General features: G+C 46.2%; 1 protein-coding gene across 1 annotated transcript in view; it reads left to right on the top strand.

The window, feature by feature from the left end:
- Positions 1-23,154, top strand: part of HNF4A (hepatocyte nuclear factor 4 alpha) — a 28,553-nt gene continuing 5,399 nt past the window's right edge. Inside the window, exons 1-7 of the mRNA XM_090065284.1 lie at positions 1-222; positions 7,532-7,706; positions 9,503-9,597; positions 11,656-11,762; positions 17,657-17,812; positions 21,678-21,765; positions 22,826-22,981. Coding sequence (XP_089921410.1) covers positions 102-222; positions 7,532-7,706; positions 9,503-9,597; positions 11,656-11,762; positions 17,657-17,812; positions 21,678-21,765; positions 22,826-22,981 — 898 coding nt within the window. The 5' untranslated portion in view covers positions 1-101. The remainder of the gene's footprint in view (positions 223-7,531; positions 7,707-9,502; positions 9,598-11,655; positions 11,763-17,656; positions 17,813-21,677; positions 21,766-22,825; positions 22,982-23,154) is intronic.

The following is a 23,154-nucleotide window of genomic DNA, read 5'->3' as shown; positions in this document are numbered from 1 at the left end:
AATAAAAGACAACAGATAGGGGCAGCAGCGAAGACAGCAAGAGGCTGAGGGGCCAATAACCTCCAACGAGGGGATCGCTGCAATCTGGTCCGTGTTTGCTGATGATAATGCGTCTTTCCAAAGCCCTGATAGACATGGAGATGGCAGATTATAGCGCAGCGTTAGACCCAGCTTACACCACTCTGGAGTTTGAGAACATGCAGGTGCTGGCAATGGGCAATGGTAAGTCTGCTTTGGGGTTTGCTTTCCTCTGTTGAAGTTAATTGGGTTAGCCAGAGCTTTCTGGAGATCCAGTCTATAGGCAACAGGCTTTTCATTGGGATTTACTCACCTACAGAGCATGGGGAGTTGAAGGGGCCAGGAGAGAAAGACCAGTATGTAAGTGGCTTTTCCTCCTTCTCTCGAGTACTGCTGTCTGATTAATGCTCCTCTGGGCACTGACTGAACCTGCTCAGCGCAGGTACCTCGTTGAGGGGCACAGCATAATAACCCTAGAGAGAACAGAATTTCCCTGCTAATCCTTTGGCTGCAGCAAAGGAACAAGGACCCAGAGCTGAGAGCAAATGGGTTTTACCGGTCTCAAAACCCAAACAGGAGGGAAAGTGCAGAGATCAGCTGTTTCTTTACTTGTGAAGGCTTCTAAGTGGGCTGCTTTCCCTGGCTTCACAGATGCATGGCGATAGACAGAATCTCCCCTAATTGTGAAGTAGAAAAGGCGTCCGGAAGAGTTTCAGTGCATTGTGCCAGTCAGACACTCGGACTGCAGTTGGATTTTTAGTGATAACCCACATGTAGGATGAAGGTGTGCCGTGCATGGTGGGGGCAGGTATCTTATTAAAAAAGGCTTCACTTTGCATATTTCCAGTGGCAGCCCCCAGACCAGGTACAGGTAGCCCTTCTCTTTACAGCCCAGAGCTAGACTGAACCATTTACGTGGCGAAAACTGGTGTGAGTTTAAATGTATGTGAGGCAGGAAAGGAAGGCTCTGCCCGTTTAACTGGGACTAGTCTCAGTTTATCTTCCCACTGGGATACACGAACACAGTCCTCTCCCTCCAGGAGATCACATGCGTTTTATTAGGATACACAGCATTATCCCATGGGTTTGAGTCTGGAGTCTGTAAGGATTCCTCTCAGATTCCTCTCCCAGTTACCCCAAATCCTCTCTAAATATTGGGTTAATCACTCAGCTAAATATGCTGCAGAAAAACAACCGTCTGCTCTCTGGGATCCCAGGTTTGTGCTTTCTCTCTGGTTAGCTCTCTCTTCAGGCTGCTCCAAAGCTGCATAAGAAATCCCGTTCTGGTGTTTGATTAGGGAATCTTGTCATCAGCATATACTGACTAGGTTGCAAGACAGAACCTTTTTACTGCAAACCAATGACACAGGGTTGCCCAAGATAGCCATTTTGCTCTGAGTGTAAGTCCATGGCACTGAAGTGCCCCTGCTGTCTTATAACTCTGACATACCTCGTTTTGGGTTCTGCTCTAATCCCTGCCTCTTGGCTAGTGAACTGTCACGGGGAGTTCAGGGAGGTGTGAGTCCCAGAAAGTGGGGTCAGTGATGGGATTCACAAAGACGCGGCTGCCTTCACACTGCAACAGCTAGCTTGCTGAGATACCGGTATCTATTCTTAAGGACATGTCTGAACTTGACAGCTAAGCTTGAAGTCCTTCAATGTCCAGCAAATAGAAATCCCGCACTGAGGTCATCAGTCATCAGGCCCTTTAAGGTCCAGAAAGCCTGGAGAAGAGTTACACTCATGCAATAGGGGTGGAGGCACTATCTGTAGAGTTTGCCTGTGATTTAGCAGAGAGGGATGGTGACTTCCACAGTGTTACTCTGATTTTATAAAGGGTAGTAAAGGTGATTGATCATCCAGAGAATGACCTGCAGCAGGCCCTGTGGGGAGAGTGGGAACGAACAGTTTCATTGTGTGTGACTTGCCAAGGAGGTTGTTATATTTGAACACAATACAGAAAAAAGCCCAGAATTAGCCGGCTAGTAACCCAGCTGATTCAGCTGAATAGCTTTGTGTCTAATATGATCCAATGGAGAAAGTTATAGTCATAGGCTATGTCTTTAGAAAAGATGAGGGTGAAGGTTAACTCAGCATCCTGGCAACAGTCCAGCTCAGACAATTACGTTCTGCCCAACTAAAACATAAATCCACTTGCTTCTGTTTATCCCACAAAACGGACACAGTCTTCCACACTTCCTGTCCCAAACTGCTGTAAAGTGCTGCGCATTATGAAATAGCCACCATCTTTCTGTGATGAAATGGCGGCAAATTTTAAATCTTGTTACTCTTTTGATGCTTCCTGCTTTGGAAAATGGTACAGGACTCTCCAGGATAAAAGTTGCTATAAGATCATTTTCAGTCTTATTAGATCCCTCAACCTTTAAGGGGATTGTTTTTGTTCTCAGTTATCCTAGATTCAAACTAATCCCCATTACTCAGGCATTGCTGGGACAGCAAAGGCTTGAGGACAGCCAGTCATTCACACTGTTGGCACTGTACAAATAATGTTTGAGAATCATCTACCAGCAAATCATTCAGTGCTGGTTTCCAGTTTAGAAGAACGGAGGCTGGGTGGATTGGAAGGTTTTTTGAGGTAGGAATGGTCTTTTTCGTTATGTTTGGATGCAAGCTGAACACAAAAGGGCCCCTGCCCCTGTATGTGGCTTCTTGGGTCTACCATTACATATATCCAGAGCACTACACTCACAGAGGTAGGATTCCTTGTATGGAGGGCCTTTTCCTGGTCAGGTTTGATCTCCTTGGAATCTGTTGAAGTTAAATGAAAAACTAACTTTTACTTCAGAATAAGTGCCCACATGGGGGAGTTTGTGATGATAAGAAAATTGTCTTCTATAGGCAAGCTTAGGGTCAGTTAGAGCCATTCTCTGCAGCGGTAGCAGGAGCAGTGCAGGGCTGGGTAAGGGCGATGCTGTTTGGAGGTTACCTTTCTAGGTGACAGTGGGCATCTAGGACACCTCATTGCATTTGGCTGGACAAATTGTCTTTGCAGCTTGCTAGGAGTGAGGAAAAGCCAGAGTGAAAAAAATGGAGCATGTTGCAGCTTCATCAGTAAGGACAAATGATCATTCCTAGCATGTAATATGGCCTTAAGAAATGCATATGCTGGAGGCTATAATTTGTACAGCTTGTACCCCCATAGCAATATACATAGTCAGGCATTGGTCACTCTCTGCAACATTAGGTTAACAAGTAGACATATAGGCTTTCCATATAGGCATCTTATATATGCCAGGGAAGCAAGTTGGCATGGGGAATTCAGGGGCTGGGGGTCCCAGAAAAGGTGGTCAACTGTAGGATTCACAAAGATGTGACTGCCTTCACACTCCAACATTTGAACTGTGTAGATTCAACTGGCTTGCAGAGATAAAAACACCTCTTCTTAACAACATGCCTGGACTAGATTATATTATACTTAAAGCCTTTCCAGTATCCACTACAGAAAACGATCCCAACCAGGGGAACCTAGTATGTATGCAACAGTAAGATGTCTATATGGAAAGCCTTTTATGTCCACTTGTTAGGCCCTCCACACAAGGAGTCCTACCACTGCAAGTGTAGTGCTCTAGATTTACACCCAGACCCATGCCATACCACTTCCATACTTAGATCAGCCCTTAGTCAGAGGGCACATTTTGTTAGGTATTTCAGTGGCACATCTCTGTGTCGTGGGACAGGTCAATCAGGGACCAGATTCCCAGGCTGCAGAACTCCATGTCTCTGGCATATCCAGAACCTGGTCAAGCAAACAGCAAAAGAACTTCCTAGAGGCTGGGCTTTAAACAAAGGGGTCAGCCTGGCCTCTCAATGAACTTTGTGGCAGGAGAGCTTTTTGAGATAGCATTGTCCTATCCTCTTTTCCCCCACCCCCAAATTCGAGCTCCTAGTATCAGCCCCATCACCTCAAGGAACAGCCCTTTATAGAGTGCTGGGGCAATGCCTGACTCAGCACAGCTGTGGCCTCTCCCAGATGATCCCTTGCACCAACTACAGGCACCTGTGGCCCTTACTGCGGGGAGTGGTAGCCCTCTCCCTGCCAAAGTATGAATGAGATCTGTGCATTTTTTCATAACAGAAGGGAAACCAGGACAGCAAGGAGAGTGGGACATTGTGTCTTAGATCAGACAGATGGCGGCACAGGGTCTTTTCCAGTGTAACTCCAATTAAGTTACCCCAATCATGGGCTTGATCCTGGGACTCATGAAATACAGTGCCTGTGATTTGCAAGGCAGAGGCTTGCACATGCCTTTATTGTGCTTTCAGTTCATGTTTAGTTCATGCCCCCTAAGTTTCACTAGGCGTTTCAGACCTTAGCATAGGTTCTGTGTCACTTGTGATGATCAGTGATCTCCTTTTGCCCGGGTAGAAATCCCAGTACCCCCCCCCCAGTGGAATCCTGCAGGTAGTCTTGTGCTTTCCAGTAGTCCCCATTAATTTCTACTGGGCTCCATTAATGTTAGTTGCAGGAAGCTGGCGGGATCTGAAGACCCAGGAACCAGTAATTCAGTAGACCTATGTGATCTGTTTCTATGGGCATTTAAAATCAGAAAAATAATTTAAAACTGGAATTTCTAGGGGTGGAGATGCAGGTAGCTGTGCAGATACACGGTACCTGAAGGTGGTCTTTGTAGAGGTTAGACCTACAAGGTTACCAAGTTTTGATGCCATCTGCCTTGTGGTTTGACTAACTCCCCTGAGGGGGTTTTAGTGCAGCAGAATGAGCCTTCTACTGATTTGGTGCTTCTTCTCCCTGACCGCAGAGGGTGATATTTCCCATCCACCTCAAGTAATCTGGCTGGTGGCTTTCTCTGCAAAATCCTGCCACCATTTCTTGCCAATGTTTGTGGATAGCCACTGAAGGATAGATTTCATGGTAGCTTGTGCTGTAACATTATCAGATTCCTGAGGATGTCCAGCTCTAAGCCTCCTATGTCTTAAAGTCTCGTTCTTCTCTTTGGCTAGGTACAAACAGTTAAAAAGCCCGAGGCTGAATCAATTCAGTCTTTGCAGGTTAATCTAAACTGCACAGATCAAATTAAAACAGAAGTAAACAGACCAGTCGCGACACGTAGGGGATGCACAGGGGTGCACATGTACCCCCTGAGTGGCTACACTCACCGCTTAGGCAATGGGCAGGAGGGCAGGCAGGAATGCCACCCCTGCAAGCGCCAGTTGGGTGGGAGCGCTATGGCACTCCCGAGAGTGGCCATAGCCAATTCTGTAAGTGGCCTTAGTGATTCGCCGTGGGGAACACCGCTCATCAGTGAGATTGGCTGTGGGGGGACCCCCCGGTCGCTGACTGGTCGCTGGGGGAGCACATACCCCCCACCCCCTGACTAAGGTGGCATCAGCCACCCATGGAACAGACATTTACCTTTGATTCAGGAAATGCAGTCACATGCCTACAGTGGCTCAGGCCAGAAGCCAGAGAACAATAGAGCGCAACTTTCTGGCTGTGTGTTCGCTTCCTCTTCCTGCTCCCCTCAAGGTCTCTGGGATTTGCAGTCCACAATCACAGCAGCAGGATTCTGCAGGGTTGCTCATCACTTCCTCTTCCTGCTTCCAGGTGGCTCTGGGGTTTGTATTTTACAGTTGCAGCCAGCAATAAGTTTGAGTGTGGGAAATGATGTTTAACGCCCCCTGGCCCCAGATCACAGCTGGAGTTTGCCTGGGGGCAGTCCCTCCCTCCCCCAATGAACTGGGCTGCATCCCCAGCGGGACTTGCCCTCAACCTCCCCCCTCTTGTCAGCCAGCCTTCACTGCTCCAGCTAGGGAGCAGAGGGGTGGGACCAGCCCTGCTCTCTGGAGCAGATAGCACAGCCCAATCCAGGGCTGGAAAACATGCTGGGGGACTGTTATTTAACTTGAATCAGGAAGAGGTCTGGGACAGAAGTTTCATAAACTGGTTTGATACAAATCAGTTAAGTCTGATACTATATTCAATCAGGTTTATCTTAAACCAGTTTCAGCCACTTTGAGCTTCTATTCTGTTACAGGTTTAAACAAGTTTCGGATGGCTTAAACTGATTTATGTGTAACCTCTGTCCCTAGCCTTTCTGGTCTGAGGCATCTGAAGGGAGAGCACTCATTCACATGAGGAGTCTGCCTGAAGTCAGCAGGGCTCACTGAGTGGGTGAGGCCTTGCTTCTGGGAATATAACATGGCACAATCTAGCTGACTGAAAGCAGGATCTGCATGAAAGTGAAACCAGTGCCAGGACTTGGGTGTGAGGCTCATAAACAGGGGAAAGCACTTAGACTGCTGGCTGAGACTGTATTTGAGGAGGGTTGTCTACATTTTCCAAGATAAGTGAGGATCTCAGGATCCTTTTGGGTTAATTGCTGCCCTTGGGTTACCAAGTAGCCCATAAGGTGCTTTCCTATCTCTGGTAGCTACTAATTTCTCAGATGCAAACCTCATCTCAATTCTCTAACATACTCTGACAAGGGCCACCTGGGGCTCTTTGAAGACCACAGCTTCTGCAGAATACAGCTGCTTCCGTATTAAATTTGGAGTCCTGCACTGAGCACATAATACATATGCTCCAAGTTTGCACTGGTTCCCTGTTTGCTTCCACAGGTCTCTCAAGCCAGTCCTGGCAGTGCATCAAAACAGAAACCCCAAATCTGAAAATCCCAAATAATTATTGGCTCTGGTCACTGCCAGCTGTGAATTTGGTTTCCCCTGTTTGAGGCTGTCTCTGGAGTTCAGACTGTTTGAATGATCATCATGCTCTGCAAGCCCACCCCTCTCACAAGCAGGTCTCAATGCTCTTTGTATGCTGCCCCCATTAAACAGAAGCACAGCGATCGATATGAATGAATTTTTGAAGCATGGCTTCTGGGCCTGGGTTCTGTTTTTTGATCCTTAGCTTTTATGGACACTTAGGGCATTGTTTCTACATCTGAATGCCTGAAGTCAGGCACTTATGCTAGGCATCCAAATAAACCATCTGATTTTAAGAAGTACTAAGCACCCATCATTGCAAGTAGAAGTCAATGAGAGATGCAGGTGTGTAGCACTTAAGACAGGGGTGGGCAAAATGCAGCCCAGGGGCCAGGTGCGGCCTGCCAGGCCATTCTATCTGGCCCACGGCCCAATTTTTTTTCTCAAAAAAATTTAGAAAATATTTATCTGCCCCTGGCTGCCTGTCATGAGGCCCTCAATAGCTTGCCAAAACTCAGTAAGCTTCCCTCTGCCCAAAATAATTGCCCGCCCCTGACTTAAGAGAATCAGCTTGAGTGTCTAGCTTAATGAGAAATGAGAAAATAATGAGCTACAGGCCTGATTTTCAAAGAACCCAGTGGCACCAACTGTGCATATCTGTGGCAAGGCCTTGGTGTTTGGAATCTGCTGTGTGTGTGTACAAGAGAAAGAGAATGCACACACTATGAGGTCCACACTATGACCCCTTGCCACCACTCCTCTTAAGTAAAAAGCAGCTGCTGTGACTTTTCACTGACTTCCTCCCTTTTTTCCTTCCCCAAAACAGACACATCGCCATCAGAAACATCCAACCTTAATGCATCCAACAGCCTTGGGGTGAGTGCACTGTGTGCCATCTGTGGGGACCGTGCCACAGGGAAGCATTACGGCGCCTCTAGCTGTGATGGCTGCAAAGGCTTCTTCAGGAGAAGCGTCAGGAAGAACCACATGTACTCCTGCAGGTATGGATGGAGTATGCCCTACTGTCAGAGGCCTTACTGGGGCTAATAAGGCTATAACTGAAAAGTCCCCGGACCTTAGGTTCACTTTCTCCTGCTCTCTCTTTCTACTCCATTTCTCCCTCCAGCAGAAGAGGGCTGGAGACACTCACTACTCTGGTCTTCAAGCAGTCACTTAAGAATAGTGTCAGGTAGCCCTGCCCCAGTCACTGTCAAGCAAGGTGTGTAGGAAGATGCCTACACCCAGGAGCATACTCAAGATCTCTAGCCTGAGATGCAGGTTTCATGCCAAACCCATTTTCAAAAGCAACTTTGGCACTGACCCCCAAACCTCCCAAGCATGAAATCCATATCACTGAAACACCTTTGTGCAGCTTGGCCTTGGGAACTTAAGTCTCATTAAAAATCAATGGTTCTTCAGCTCCTAAGAGTTTATGTCACTTTTGAAAGTGATCTGCTTCATTGCTTTTGTAAGTTTTACCCCAGATCTCGTTACAGGGGGATGGATTTAACAACACAGATCTGAAATCTGGGAGACAGAAAGAAAGCTAAGATGGAAGTGGAATTTGCAGTGTAACTTGAAGCCTCCATCTAGATTTTTTTTTTAAAAATAGGTACCTAATGTTGGCTCCTAAATCCATATTTAGTGTCCTGATTTTCCAATGTGCTAAACACACAGACGCTCCTCCTGATTTTAGTGAGACTGTCTTGGAAATGAGGCAGCTTAGATAGATGCCTAGCCATAGACCTAAACTGCTGTTAGGTACCCATCTTGGAATATCTTGTCCTAGGGTTTTAAAAAAGCACTATAAAACCAGGCTTTTCAAAAGCTGAAGTAATCTATGTGGTAAGGATACTATCCCCTTGTGGCAGCTCACATGCCCCATATTTAACCAGACTTGACCAGCCAGCTTAAAATTAAATAGAGAGCATGTCAAATTCCGAATAAACTCTACACAAACTGCTATTGACATTACCATAAAAAAAAGAGACGGGAGTGTTTGCCTTTGGGAGTCATGGATGTGGGTATAGCAGTGTGGCAGAAGCTGCAATGATTTTACCCAGTGAACACTGATGGTGATACTGGAAGGCGGCTCTATAGTTTTGTTCTGTGTTATCTAGAGGTCAGAAAAGGATTAGGAGTCAGGATGCCTAACTGTGGTAAAGCACAATGTAAGGGCATACGGTGTAGTGCAATGATTCCTTTTCCATAATAACATTTTTCATAATAATCCACAGGTTAGAACAGGAGTTGTAGGAAGGACAGCTCGGAGAGTAACACCAGTAAGCTTCCAGGAAGCTGCATGTGCTTGAGGATTGCACAATACCTCTAAGCACAAGTACACAACAAGGCTGCAAGTACTGCTTTTATTTAAGGTCAAGGTGTGACAGTCCAAATGGAGTCCATTTATTATTGCTCAGAGTTCTGGGTACAAAATAACTAAGGACCACTCCAGTCACCGGGATCTAGCTCCTATCTAGCTGGTCCTACCTGGGACCCCCATCCCACTTAGCAGCATAGGAGCATAGGAGTGACAGTGACAGACTCTGACCCAGTGACATCTATTTTTGACACTGCTAGGGAGACATGAAAATAATAGGGATTATGTGTCCAAATCCCTTAGCTGCCCTGTGCCACCCCACATGGAATAATTCTTGTTTAATTTGTTGAGAAACTAACAGATGCAAAGTGACCATGGAAGTGCCAGATTTTAATATTCCCTTCTCAGGCCAGGGCATCTGTGGATCTGCTCTGTTGTTTTTCTTTATTGCCACTGACATCTCTCTCTCCTTTCCAGGTTTAACAGACAGTGTGTTGTAGACAAAGATAAAAGAAACCAGTGTCGCTACTGCAGGCTTAAGAAGTGCTTTCGAGCGGGAATGAAGAAGGAAGGTGCGCCATTACTCAGTTATTTTATGACTTACCGTCAACTTGGGATGGCTTAGTCACTAGGAAACCCCTCCAGTCTCATGCCACCCACTGACATCCCGTAAAGTCAGTTATGCTACTGCTTTGACTACAGCTTTGCCCCACCTCCAGACACGTCACCTGGACCCACAGATACACACACACCCTACATACTACGCTGGTATAAATAGTACAACTTTCCCCAGGTAGAGAAGGCCTCCATAGCTTTTTGTGGCTGCTTCTTTCTGAGGTGAGTCACTATGCCCTTTGGCCTTACAGTGAACCTGGTCTGCTGCAATGTGAGGGCTCAGTTTAGAGGAGAACACATTTAGATGCTTCAAAGCTTTGACTGACGATTGTTTTTCCGTAGCAGCGAAGTTACAATATTCTTTACTCCTTCTTCACCAAGGAAACTGCCGCAAAGACCTATTTTAGATAAAGGTCACTTGAGTGAATTGCCTATTATACTTTTTATCCTAAGGAAGTGCTGGTGGCTTTTACATTAAAAGCATATAATCAGGTAATTTGTACACAAGCAGAATTGCACTGCAGAAGCTGACTAGAAAGCAGCACAATTTTATTCATTTTGCTCAAAATTTTCTTTGACACCCAGAGGAGAAAACTCGGTATGGGGTAAAATGCACCCCTGTCTAGAGGAGGTCAGCAAAAAGCATAAGCATCCCATTTCACTCTTGAGAGTTGCAGAGGTCTGTCCCATGCACTGGCAATGGTGAAATCTCTCCAAGTTTGTGGTGGAAACTGGTGATATTTCACCACAGGTAAAATGTTTGAACAGTCATTAAAATACCCACCGTTATGCACCACCATCATCCACCATGACCAAGGCCTTGCAAGTCATTCCACAAGCCTCCTTGTACATCTGCCTTCAAGGCCTTTGCAGTGTTTCCCATATCATACAGTAGCCACAGTGAGCCTGGATTCATCTGTTATAGTTCAGATAATGTCTATGCAACAAATCTTTCTCCCACTGAGTCAGTGAGTGGACTGGCATGGGGGGTGGGTTTGACCCTGTTGTTCTTGAGTACATACCTTAAGCCCCAAATTTTCCTGATCCCGGGATATGTTCCTCTCGATGCCAAGCCCTTAGGATAAAAAACCTTCCATACATTTGAAAGTAAATGACACACAACATCTCACACCATTGCAGTAGGAAGTCAGCCCTTCTAGAAGACCTCTAGCCTCCCTTACCTGGTGAATATTTCTCCCCATACAACGGGAACCAGGCATGACTAAAAACTTTAGTTTTTTTTCCTGAAAAACTTGGCTTAAGTTTTCCTGAAGATCAGAGGAATCCTCTCTCTTTCAGACCTACTCATCTTGTATTTAAAGCTCTGCTGGTGTCTGTTAATATTCAATAGAAGTTACATTAGGTCCATGACCAGCTAATACTGAACAAACATTTGGAAAACATCATGGCGTGACTGAACCTGGGGCCCCTGCCACTGATAACGAACAGCGTAACCTTGAGAACTCCTATTTACAGCCGCTGACTGCAGAGCTTTTTTTTTAGCGCTGGCTAGTTATTGCTTTTTATCAAGCTGTATTATATCTTCAGAAAATACAAATCCAAGGAGCCACCAGTTTCATGGGGAGATTGTTGCAATTGGCTCTGGAGTGGATCGATAACCTCGTAGAGCAGATAGTTTGGATGACTGTACGTTGCCCACCCTGGGTTGACTACTGTGGGTTATAAACAGCACAAGTGCTGCTTAGCAGGCACTTGAATTCACCTCATCAGCATTATTGCTCCAACTGCAGCCTTTGCTGTATTAGGGCACTCAGAAGATCCCAAATGTTGAATCAGGCACCAAATTTAGGCAAGTCAAGCTCCTTACGTTTAATGTCTAAAACCAGATACAACTGCATCCTAGCTTTCTTCCCACACTGCACTGTATAGCAGCAAAACCGTGGCATATGAAAGTTGATCATTTATTGTGTAGAGGGAATACCAAATGGGTGTGAGTGTATTTGGTGCATATGTCCATTCATGAGTAGCGGTTGAGCCAAAATACTTTCTTGCAGCTGTGCAAAATGAACGTGATCGAATCAGCACCCGGAGGTCCAGTTATGAAGACAGCAGCCTGCCTTCCATCAATGTCCTACTGCAGGCAGAAGTCCTTGCACAACAGGTAATACCTCTTTCCCATCTGACTACGGAGAATGCTTCTGCGGCAAAGTGCTCAGTAGATTCATTGATTCTGTGGTTTTTTCCCTTTTTTTTCCTCTTTTGATGACAGATTTGCAAACTAAACACCATTTTTTCAAAAGCATTTTTTATTTTAAATCTTCCCTTGCAGTGCTTGAAATTTCAGCTGCTTTCATCGGACACATAAAGGCAGGACCTTTGTTGAAGCGAACTGGTAGAGCTTCACTGAAGTCAAATGAGCTGTGTCAATTTATGACAGATGAGGAGCTGGTCCTCAGGTCACATGTGGTATTTCCACTTCCTGACTGGACAAGAATAACTCTCAGATTCAGGTTTCTGATGCTGGTTCTACCTGGGATAACTATGAATTTAAAGGTTTTGCTTTATGCAAATATTCTTTCCAGGGTTTTAAAATTCCTCTGCTTCCACAAACATCCTGCCAGGAAAGTGATATACAGAAATATTTGCAGAAAGGGACCCAAAAAAAAAAGGAAGCAAATTTGTTTAAGAATTTGAACAAATATGCACAGCTTAAAAACTGACATTGTTTGGGAAGAACTGAAACCAAGGCTTCCAAGACAGGCAAACACTTGGGGTGGCTCTATCAGGCTTTCAGCTCAGAGAGTTTCCCATCCAGTCTCATCTCTAACCGAGGCAGCCTGGGCCTAAAGCATTGGCAATATCTATCCACATGGCCCTACATCCAATGGTATAATCTAAGATAGTCCTTCAATTCACCAGTAGTGGAATACAAGGGAAGTCTTTGTTCAAGACCATGCATCATGAAGCCCATCTCAGACCTCACCACCAACTTTCCTCTCTCTGCTCTACCAACGGTGCCAGCCTGTTCCCCCCCGCCTCTTTCCTCTGATAGGCATCATGGCATCTCATTCCTTGGTGCTTCTTATTCAAGGAATGCTCTTTCTAAAACTGCATATCAAACCACCTTCCTCACGTCATTCAAAGCCCTCCTGGAAGGTGACAACTGTCAAAACCCTTGCAAAGGAGTAAAGGTGAGAAAAAGAAAAAACCTAATGAGGTCATTAAGGCCTGTCCAAGCTGTAGGTGCTGACTACTGGGCTTTGCTGACATCAGATGGAGTGGAAGGCACTCTACTGAGGCCAGGGCACTCAGAATATTGCAGGCCTGAGTTCATGTTGTGGCTAGCAATTTGGGGGGTCTCTGTTTTCGGAGACAGCTGATTTCCAAGGCTTGGGTGCTCAGACAAAAAATGTGACTCCCCAAATCCTGGGTGTGAAAATTTGGGGACTTGATATATAAAGCTTAAAAATTCTGGCTGAGGCTCTGAAATTGCTGCATCGCTGCATGCCTCAGCGAGCCACATCCTGTTGGGCCTGTGTCATGTGTCTCTCAGGCCAGGAGCAATGGAAGGTCATTAAACTTTGATGGCTCCTATTCCAGGTGGGAGCAAGTTAGGACAGTGGGATGGCTGAAGCCCAGAGAAATCAATCCAACCAAGCTCCTCTGCAGGGAAAGGAGTGGAAGCACTGGAATTTCCCCAGAAACAGAAGAAAAAAAGCAAATGTTAACTCCAGGTCTTCAAAACCCCAACGTCTGAGGGATGGGAAACTCAGAGACACTCATTAGGATATGGGAAGTTTGGACTGGAGAAAAGAAAAGGGGTCATTCATTCCCAGCTGTGTGGCCTGTTTTAATTATGTGACTGGCTAAGGAACACGGAAAAATGCTTCACAGGAGAGACTCAAGGAGGGAGAATCCTCAGAGAATCTGACTTGAGGGAACCAAGGCAGGGAAATGTGTGCCAGTGGTTATTATCTTGCCCCTGGGCCTGTATGCCTGTACAGTCCTTGCTAAAGTGAAGAGGGTTTGGCTTTTGGACTCCTCGCTAGGTCTGTGTTTCATTTTGCTCCAACCATCACACGTCCCTGGACGAGCAAATTGAAAACCCAGAGTGCCTGAGGCTGGAGTGCTGGGGAAATGTGTTCTTCAATTTTTGGGTGTCTGGACCATGAGACTTAAATGCCATGAAGGGATAAGAGACATCTTATGGGGAAATGCCATGAAGGGATAAAGGTGCATCTACATGAGATGACACATCGCTGTAGCAATGTGCTACAGCGTCATAGCGCATCGCTATGGTGACATAGCATTAGCAGGCACTAACTATGATGCTGCCACTACTGCACAGTAGCTCGTTGCTAATGAACAGTAGAATCAAAAACCACCTGTGAGCCGCTGGGACCGTGCAGTACCGGTGGGTAAGGCAAGTACTAAATGGCCGCATAGTACCGACTGTGCGGTCAGGGGCAGGTGTAGACACGCCCAGAGAGTCTGTGTAAAACAAGCCCAGGAAAGAGCCTGTGCAGCAGCCTGTTTAGTTCAAGGGAAGTTTAAGATCAGACAAACTCCCTATGGTGAGACCAAAAGATAGCAGCCTGGGCAGTATCCAGAGGGGAATCTCTACCAAGGAATGACTGTTGAAAAATCTTGGCCCATGTCTTTTTCTGCAAGGCTCGTAGCACATTTATGGCCTCTATAAAACTAATGATTGTGCTCCTTACTACAAAGCAAGACAGTGGGTCCTCTGGTCACCAGGCTTGCAAGGGAGCAGCATTCTAGTATTATAAAAGCCTAAGTCTGACTGGTTGTCTGTTTGTCCGTAACATTTTATTCATGCTCTGATTGGCTGCTTGTCAGCCAATCAGAGTGCAAACAAGCATTTGAAGCATGGTGGAGCACCGCCATGATGGTGGGGACACAGGGCATGGGGGGGAGGGCGAGGCCTGCATGTCCCCCACCCTCCTCCTTGGAGGCGGGGGCAACGGAGAAGATGGAACGGGGGGGCGAGGCCAGCAACACTGGCCTCCCGCCCCCCCCCCCTTACTCCTTGCAGGTGATGGCGGCTGTGGCAGGGGGGCAAGTGGGGTTGGGATGCCATGGGGAGGGGACGAGGCCACAGCTCTGGCCTCAGCTGGCCCAACTGCCATCGTCACCACAGGACGCAGTGCGGGTGGGGGAGGAGTGGGCCCAACATGGGTTGGGGGAATAGTGGGCATGCCGTGGCAGTGGGGGGGAGGGGAGGAGTGGGCCCAGGTCCCATGCGGGGGGGCAGGAGGAGAACCGAGCCAGAGCCAGGGGAGAATCCAGCCCACTGTGGCAGGGGGAACAGCAGGCCTGGACCAACCCGGTGGCAGCAGGGGAACGGGAGGAGAGGGCTCGGAGTGGCCTGGGGGAGGAGGCGGGGTGGGGGAGGAGAAGGCCTGGCCCCGAGCCCGAGCGGGGAGGAGGCTCGCTCCTCCCCTGCCCCAGCTGCTGCCTCATCGGGCTGGGCCGACTGCTCTCCACCACCGAAATGGGCCAGCTTCTCCCCCAGCTTGAGCTCAGGCCTCCTCCCCCTGTCAGCTCTGAGCCCACTCCTCCCATTCCCCTGCTGTGGCGGGCCAGCTTCTCCCCACCCTCAGGCCCAGTCCTCCCCCATATCAGGCCTGGGCCCAGTCCTCTCCTCCTCCCACCACTGCAGTGAGAAGCAGGCCCAGACCCCAAGCAGCAGGAGGTAAAGGGGAGTGGGCCCAGATTGGGGGGGGAGGGGGCGGGGGCACAGGGCTCCATCCCTGCATGCTCTCCCCACCCCGCTGTCATTCCTGATAGGCAGCTGGCTAGTTTTTATGTAAGACTGTGTGTTCTGCAAGAGCATGATATACAACTGTTGAGTCAGCCACCAGCGGCTGCCAAGAAATCCACTCTGGCAGAGTACATGTAGGCTTGTTAAATGATCCAGCCTACTAATTGGTAATTTCTATGTTCCTGGCTAATTAGACTAAGGTACTGCTGAGGAGCCCTTTTCTCTGAGATCTCAGGTCACTCACCAGAGGTCTGTATTTATTTGCTAAGCCTTCCGGCCTCCCTGATTAGGGTAATACACAGGGAGATTTTTACAATCTTATTTATTCAATAACAGTTCCAGATCTGGAGAGGTTCCAGAAAATGGGCTGGGGGGGAATAGTTTTTTAAAAAAAAACAAAAAAACCCCTGCTGGTGGCTTTTGAACTACATTTCCTCAGTGCGGCAACTCTGTGAACGAGGGAGACAGGGCCTGAGGTGAAAGTGCTGGGAAGAACGGGATGGAAATCACCAATGCTGAATGGGGCGAGAGAGGGCAGAAGGAGGGGAGTGATAAGGTTGGTTAATCGCTCACAGAAGCATAAGGATAAACTGGTGATTAAGGGCAGATTTTCAAATTAGCTGGGCGTGCAGCTCTGTATATAAAATATGCATGCAGGCCTACACCTCAGTTATATGGATATGGATTGAGGCTTTGGGCGACAATCCAGTCACTACACACGCAGGCTGGACCGGCCTGCCATTTTGCAAGTGAAATGGTCTGGTTTGCCTTGGCAGTCACAATGGTTGCACATGCAAGTTAGGCAACAGACCACTCTTGTGGGCACACTGGCGCCCATTTAGTCTTACAAAACAGGGCCTAAAATGCTTCTGACTTGAAACTGGGGGGAGCAGACTCCAGTGAAGAGACCCCTGACTTATGCCAGCATGAGGAAGAAACAGTGAGTCTCTTCAGTATTACACACATCAGAGACAAAAGCCAGGCAGAGGCAGAAGAGTGACAGCCACGGTTACTGGGAACATAGGTGTGGCAGGGTAGTTCTCCAGTCCCATTTTACTTACACTTACTATTCAAACCAGCACCTAAAACCTTGATCTAGTAAAAGCTCAGTTCTTCAGTAGACAGACACTAAAAAATCGAGAACAATGTTAAAAAGTGATCCAATACTGTTTTCAATTAAAAAAACTGACCAAAACATTTGTGACACATTACAAATAGCCTCCTCTCCCCTCACCACCCCCAAAACCTAGTGACCAAGTTAGTTTAAAAGTTGGAAAAATTGAAATAACTTTCAGTTTTATTTTTCCCTTTAGTTCATTAATGTTTCTCCCTATTCTACTACCCATCCTACTCTACCCCATATATCTTCTGTGGCTTTTTCTACAGGCAGGATCATGAAAAGTAAAACATGCAGGCATTAGGCCTAAGTACAAAAAGCCCAAGGCTGAGTTGATTCAATCTTCCCAGGTTAGTCTGAGCTGTGTAGATTGAGCTGATAAGCAAATGAACAGATATTCACTTTTGATTCCAGAAATGTAGCCACATGCCTGCAGTGCCCCAGGCCGGAAGCTGTGGAGTGTTAGAGCATTGCTCCCCGCTCATCTGGAACAGACAGTTTGGGCCAAGGCTAGCTCACCCAACCCTGCAAGGGGGTGCGGGGTTTGCAGGGGTGGTGCAAAGCATCCTGGGATGCTGGGGGACTATGAGTTAACTTGAACCTGGAGGAGATCTGGGACAGAAGTTCAATAAACTGATTGAACCTAAATCAGTTAAATCTGATACTACATCCCATCCAGATTTATTTTAAACTAGTTTTGGCCATTTTGAAAGTGGGTTATACATACACACTGAACTTCTGTTGTGTTACGGGTTTGAACTGGTTTCTGATCACTTATACTGGTGTATGTGTAATTTCTGTCCCTAGCCTAGAAGCTTAGTGACATTCAGTCCAGTTTCAAGTGCACATTCAATTCCCTCCAACATGGAGATCAACAGATGAGTATGTGGGGGCTTCTCTGAAGAAAAGCTCTGAAACTTTTCAGGTTTAACCAGCACTAATTTTTGCAGGTCTGTAAGCAAACAGAGTTGATATATATAATGAATCAGTGCTTTTGGCTTTTGGGTGTTGTAGGTGAAAGATGCCCATCTCATCAACATTATATCTCCTGATCCCACCTTTCATGAGCCTTCCTAGGTTCTTGGACTTCCTTATCTCTGGCCCCTTCAGCTCTGAAATATGAAGGTCCTCTGTAAGTCCTCTCTCATCCTTGCAGATATCATCACCAGTTTCTGTGATCAGCGGAGATATCCGAGGGAAGAAGGTTGCTAACATCGCAGATGTCTGCGAATCGATGAAGCAGCAGCTGTTGGTGCTGGTGGAGTGGGCCAAATACATCCCAGCTTTCTGTGAGCTGCCCCTGGATGACCAGGTTGGTGCTGCCTTTTGACCTCTCCTAGATCTTTTTGTCACGGTCAGTCTAAAGCCAGAAGGAGAGAAGAATAACCCAGGTCTTCAGAGAGAGTGCACATTGTTCACTCAGTTATCATGACTGCAGAAGCAGATTGAGGGGCTGCATACATACAATACTAGGGCTGACTACTTGCTGAGACAGTTAATCAGCCTGAGTGCACAGAAGTGATAACAGTGAAATCAAATGAGACACATTAATGTATACATTTTGCATTGGCATGAATCAATTATTTATTAATTAGTTAATATTACTGCAGTATTTCAAACACTTGAAATCTTATACACACACACACGCTTAGGATAATTAGACTTATTATTGCTTAAGTTAAAAAACCTCTCTCGGGATCTCACCCCAATGGTTTCTTGGCATCTATGCTCATTTTATTGATAGGAAATTAATCATAATACAAAAGGACTTAAGTTCCCAGACTAATAACATTATCTCTGTGTAGGGTTAAAAATTACAAATATACCATATTTGCATTATAAAGAGAATTTTAGAGTGGCATTTGCCTCTGCCCTTACTTACAGAGTACTTTTAATTTCCTCTGTTAGCTCTGAAATCTAAAGCAGCCTCAGTGATGCAAGAAACCATTGCAAACATGGCAAAGCTGTGTGCACACATACCCCATTATGTATGTATACTCTCAAACTACATGCCCATGAAGGTTAGGTTTTGCAGGGTGCCTGCACTGTGGGGGACATGGTTTCACATTCAATTACTTTTTGTTCACAAGTCTATAAAGGACGATTTTCAGCCAAGATTGGTGTCCAGTCTAGTGACTTCCAGGTCTGGAGAGAGCTTGTATCGTATTGAGAGAATAGGATACATGGAAGGTCAGAGTGTCCAGCTACTCAAAAAAAACCCCACCCAAGCTGCAGCTCACTGGGAAGTCAACATGTTTTATAGCCTTTAGGAATTTACCCACCTCTGGCCATTTGCATAGAAGCTTTGAACTGCTGACAGTAATAAGCAGTTTGCTAAGCTCCTAAAACAAATACATTTAGAAATTACAGTAAACAAAACGGACTCCCGTGGCAGATTAGATTTATGCAGCAAACAGGCTGCACCATAGAGAGGGCTGGATGCACTACTGAATTCATCAAGTCTTTCCTTGTCACTTGGAAAGCCTACTGCAGGGCCCACTCTGTGTGCTGCAGAATCTATAGCAGTGTGTCCTTATTACAAGCTTGCCAGTGGGAATTCTTTGGAGAAGAAGCAAGCAAGAGCCAGCTTGTCTGTCTACTGTATTCACAGCAAGGGTCATGATCCCTGGATCGTTGCTGACAAGACCCCTCATGTTAGTAACTGCTCCCTGGCTCCTCTGTCATGCTCCCTACCCCAGTCATCCCTTCTGGGGTGGTGCGGGTGCTAAGGTGCATGGTTGACAGCCCAGAGGTTGCAAGTTTGAGGCAACAGCAGCAGCGCATTATGGCGCAGCCTTTCAGATCCCAATAAATCTATGGATTCTCCTAAATACCTTGTCACAAGGAAAAAAGAAGTCAGGCTACTGTGTCAGAGTCCACAAGCTGAAGAGTGTGTGTGAGCCTGTGTGCAGACATGCCAGTGAGGCCAGGAGCATGAATGGGCAAAAATGCATGCGAGCCAATTACAGAGGATTCTCAAGAGCTGGTGAAACAATTTGCATTGGAACAGTTCCTTATTGGGAAAAGCAGTTTTGTGGAAATCAAAACCCTTTCTGGGAAGGTGTCCATTTCACTGACACTTTTCACAGCAAGAAAAATCCACAAATACTTTGATTTTTTTATCTTGATCATGTTAAAGTACCTTTATTTTTGTAAGGCAAAGGCATTGTGTTTTGCCATCATCACACTGATTCATTCTGTCCGTGTCAACTTTTGTAGTATATGAAGATGCATTTGTAATATTAATCTTAATTCCCATTGGTATCTATTGCGTATTTTTAAAATACAAAAGCCCAAACGAAAATATTTTTGTGATATTAAAACAACATGTTTTTCCATTAATGACACACTTGGATATTATACAAATGAAACATATCAAGAATTCTGAAGTGAATAATGTTAAATTTGTGGTGAGCAGGACATTTCAAAATTCTGACATTTGGTTCCAATTAGGGAATAATGTTTCTTTTTTAATTTTGGAATTTGCAGCAGACCAGAAATTCCAGTTTCCAAGCAGCACTAGCAGCTGCTGAGAGCTGCAATTTCACACACCAACTAGGTGCTTTTGCCCTCAGTTGCTCTCTGCTGTCGAACCAAAGGCTGCTCGGTACCATGAGCACGCACAGCCTTTTAACAGGAGCCTCTGTTCCATGTATTTGCACAAGGCCCTTCTACCAGCTCTGCTTTGCAAATCCATCCCTCAAGTGTCAGCATCTTTGCTAATCAGAGCTTTGTTCTACCCAGCTTGCATCCTCTTGACATTTATGGTAGGGCAAGACTTGTCTTGGATTTGCCTGATGCTGAGAGAGATAGCATGTTGAAAAATGGTGATATGTCCCTCCTGCTTGGGTTCAATCTCTACAGCCCCTTTTTCTCCATCTGTTTGTTCTGCACATAGTGGTTGGATCATCCCCATCAGGACACACTCTTCCAAATATCTCCGTTAATGTTTAATGGTTGTTTTCTTCGGTGGAGGTTCCTGGCTGCCCATTAAGAAGCAGCCATGTCACATTGTCCAATCTTTAACCTTTGTTTCCACAAAAATCTTTGAAATTTTTAACAGAAGTAGAGCAAAAGATTCAGAACATTCCCCAGAATCACTGAAGGGTTAAAATGAAATACTTCAATCATTAACGGCAGGGCAGAAAAACATCCCTTTGCCTTCATTGGTCCCAAATGTCCATTGCAACAAGGGGAGCAAGTGATAGAAGTCTGATCCCCACCTGGTGGTGGGACTTAGGACCTGACACAGAAATTATCCTCCTTTTTTGTGAGGAAGCATGGGCAATGGAAATGGCCCTTTCCCCTTGCATGAATACGCTGGCTGCTGCTTCTACATACGTTTTTGATTCCATTCCGTTCAACGTGATTGTGGTGGCAAGACACCTGAATAAGGGTTGCTGAGTGTAAGAAAGAAAGAGAGCCCTTGAGAAACTCTTAAGAAACAGGGTTGACCTACCCAGGCTGGGTTACTTGCTCTTTGGGCACTCGACCCTGGTGTCCTTGTTTGTCAGCACTTTCCCTTGGAGCCCAACTGACTGAGGAAGCCCCAGTCTTTCTCCTGTCACCCAAGTCAGTCACAGTTTCTCCTGATCACATTCTAATGAAACATTGTGATAAGTCCTGACCATCATCTTGCCCTTGGGACAGTGGAATAGGCAGTGCCTCTGTCTCTGCCTTTGCTTGGTTACACTAGATGCACAGTTGCTCCTCTGGGTTTAAACAGGGCATTGTACCTCTCCCATTTTCCACCTGTAAGCACTGGACACTGTTTCTGCACTTGGTAAGAGTCTGCTTTACTTTGGCCACTGTCAGTGCATTGAGATTACTGGTTGGCTGCTGCAATGTTCTGGACTGGGATAGGGGACAGTCTGGCTTGTTGCTGTTTTGACATTTCTAGTACTTCCCAGTGCTTTGTGTATTGGGATTTCTGGTGCTTTCAGGTCAAATGCCTTTCAGATTTTATGCTTTGGACACTTGCACAGAGTTGGAATTGCCGAGATACATTTTAGACCTCCCTCTTTTAAACCCCAGCACTAGCAGGAGAAAGAATCCAACTCCCACCCCAGATATAACCATGCGGTACAGAAGTGGGGCTGCTTTCTTTATACTCTGCTTATGAATGAAAGTATTTGCTCCATCCATGTTCTCCCACTAATACCCAAATGTCCTTCCAGGTGGCATTGCTGCGGGCACATGCAGGAGAACACCTACTCCTGGGAGCCGCCAAGAGGTCGATGGTCTTTAAAGATGTCTTGTTATTAGGTAAATGCTCCTCTCTGCTGTAACACTGATGATTCCCACAATGAAGCACATTCACTGATCCATGAGTTTTCTGCTTCTGGTTTAGAAGAGGGAGGGTGCTTTATTTTGCCCTGTCATATTTTCGGTGAATGGCCTATTGGATCGGAATTATCTTACATTTCAGAGAGCCCAACACAGTCCAGGTGTTCAGTCAGTTCTTGACAATGTGTGTAAACTGCATACCCAGTGGGTCCTAGGGGGGATGCATCTGAGCATTCCCTGCCTACCACTCCTGCTTAGAGGCACCAGATCTGGGAATGCAGTGGAAAAGCCACTCTGAAAGAATCCCCAATGGCCACTCTCAAATACATCAGAGATGACAGTCTCAGGAGAGCTGGGATGGACATTCCCAGAGTGACCTCACTGCTGTATGTTCCAGTTGGTGTCCGTGCATGGGAGTGAGAGCTCGGACAGACTGGATTGTGGATATACCCTTAGAGTCCAGGGTCCTGGTTCACATTCATATTTGTGATACCACCTTGCAGTGTTAAAAGGCCCACATCATTAAGGAACAAATTAAGGCCCCTTGACACTTCCAGAATGGTACAAAAATGCCTTAGAGTCTATCTTCTTGTTTAAACAGAGATACAACTGTGGCATGTTGTACCTTCAGTCTAGGTAGCCAGAATGAGAAGATCAGTGCAGATGTGGGCTTCAGCAATGCTAGCAATCAGAGGATATTCCTGGAAAGTTTATTAGAAGTTTTCTGATGTCTCAATGCCAGCAGAAAGCATACAAATAAAAGCTGGGTGGGAAAATGTTATCAACTTTGACATGCTAGCAGCAGACTCAGGGTTCTTGAGGTCTTAATTGGCCTCTTAATTCCAGAGGCCATAATGATGCATCTCCACTTACACACATTTAACCCCAAGCTTAGTACTGGTGTTTGGATATCAATATGTGAAGCCATGGTAAACTTTATAAATCTTGATGAATGTAGCATCTGAGGAGCACATATCCCTTTTACTGCTAGTTTGCATATGAGCAGAGAAGGCCATTGACATATTCTGTTTTTCTAAAGGAAATGACCATATCATCCCAAGGAATTGCCCAGAGCTGGTGGAGGTGAGTCGTGTGGCCATCCGCATCCTTGATGAACTGGTTCTGCCATTCCAGGAGCTGCAGATTGATGACAATGAATACGCCTGCTTGAAAGCCATCATCTTCTTTGACCCAGGTATGAACAAGCCTTCAAGGATTAGCCATCAGAAACAGCCTGCTCTTTCCAAATCTTGCAACAACCAGGCAAGGGCAGCCAGTTTCTGTCCTCACTCACATAAGCCAGCAGCTCCAAGGCTGCTCTACTTGATGCAGGGATATGGAATAATAGAAATATAAGTGCTTTCCTCC

Source organism: Crocodylus siamensis, chromosome 10 (genome assembly GCF_052110815.1).
Source record: "Crocodylus siamensis isolate JL-2025a chromosome 10, ASM5211081v1, whole genome shotgun sequence".
NCBI lineage: Eukaryota > Metazoa > Chordata > Crocodylia > Crocodylidae > Crocodylus > Crocodylus siamensis.
The sequence above is the reverse complement of the archived record's forward strand: the minus strand, read 5'-3'. Positions and strand labels throughout refer to the sequence as shown.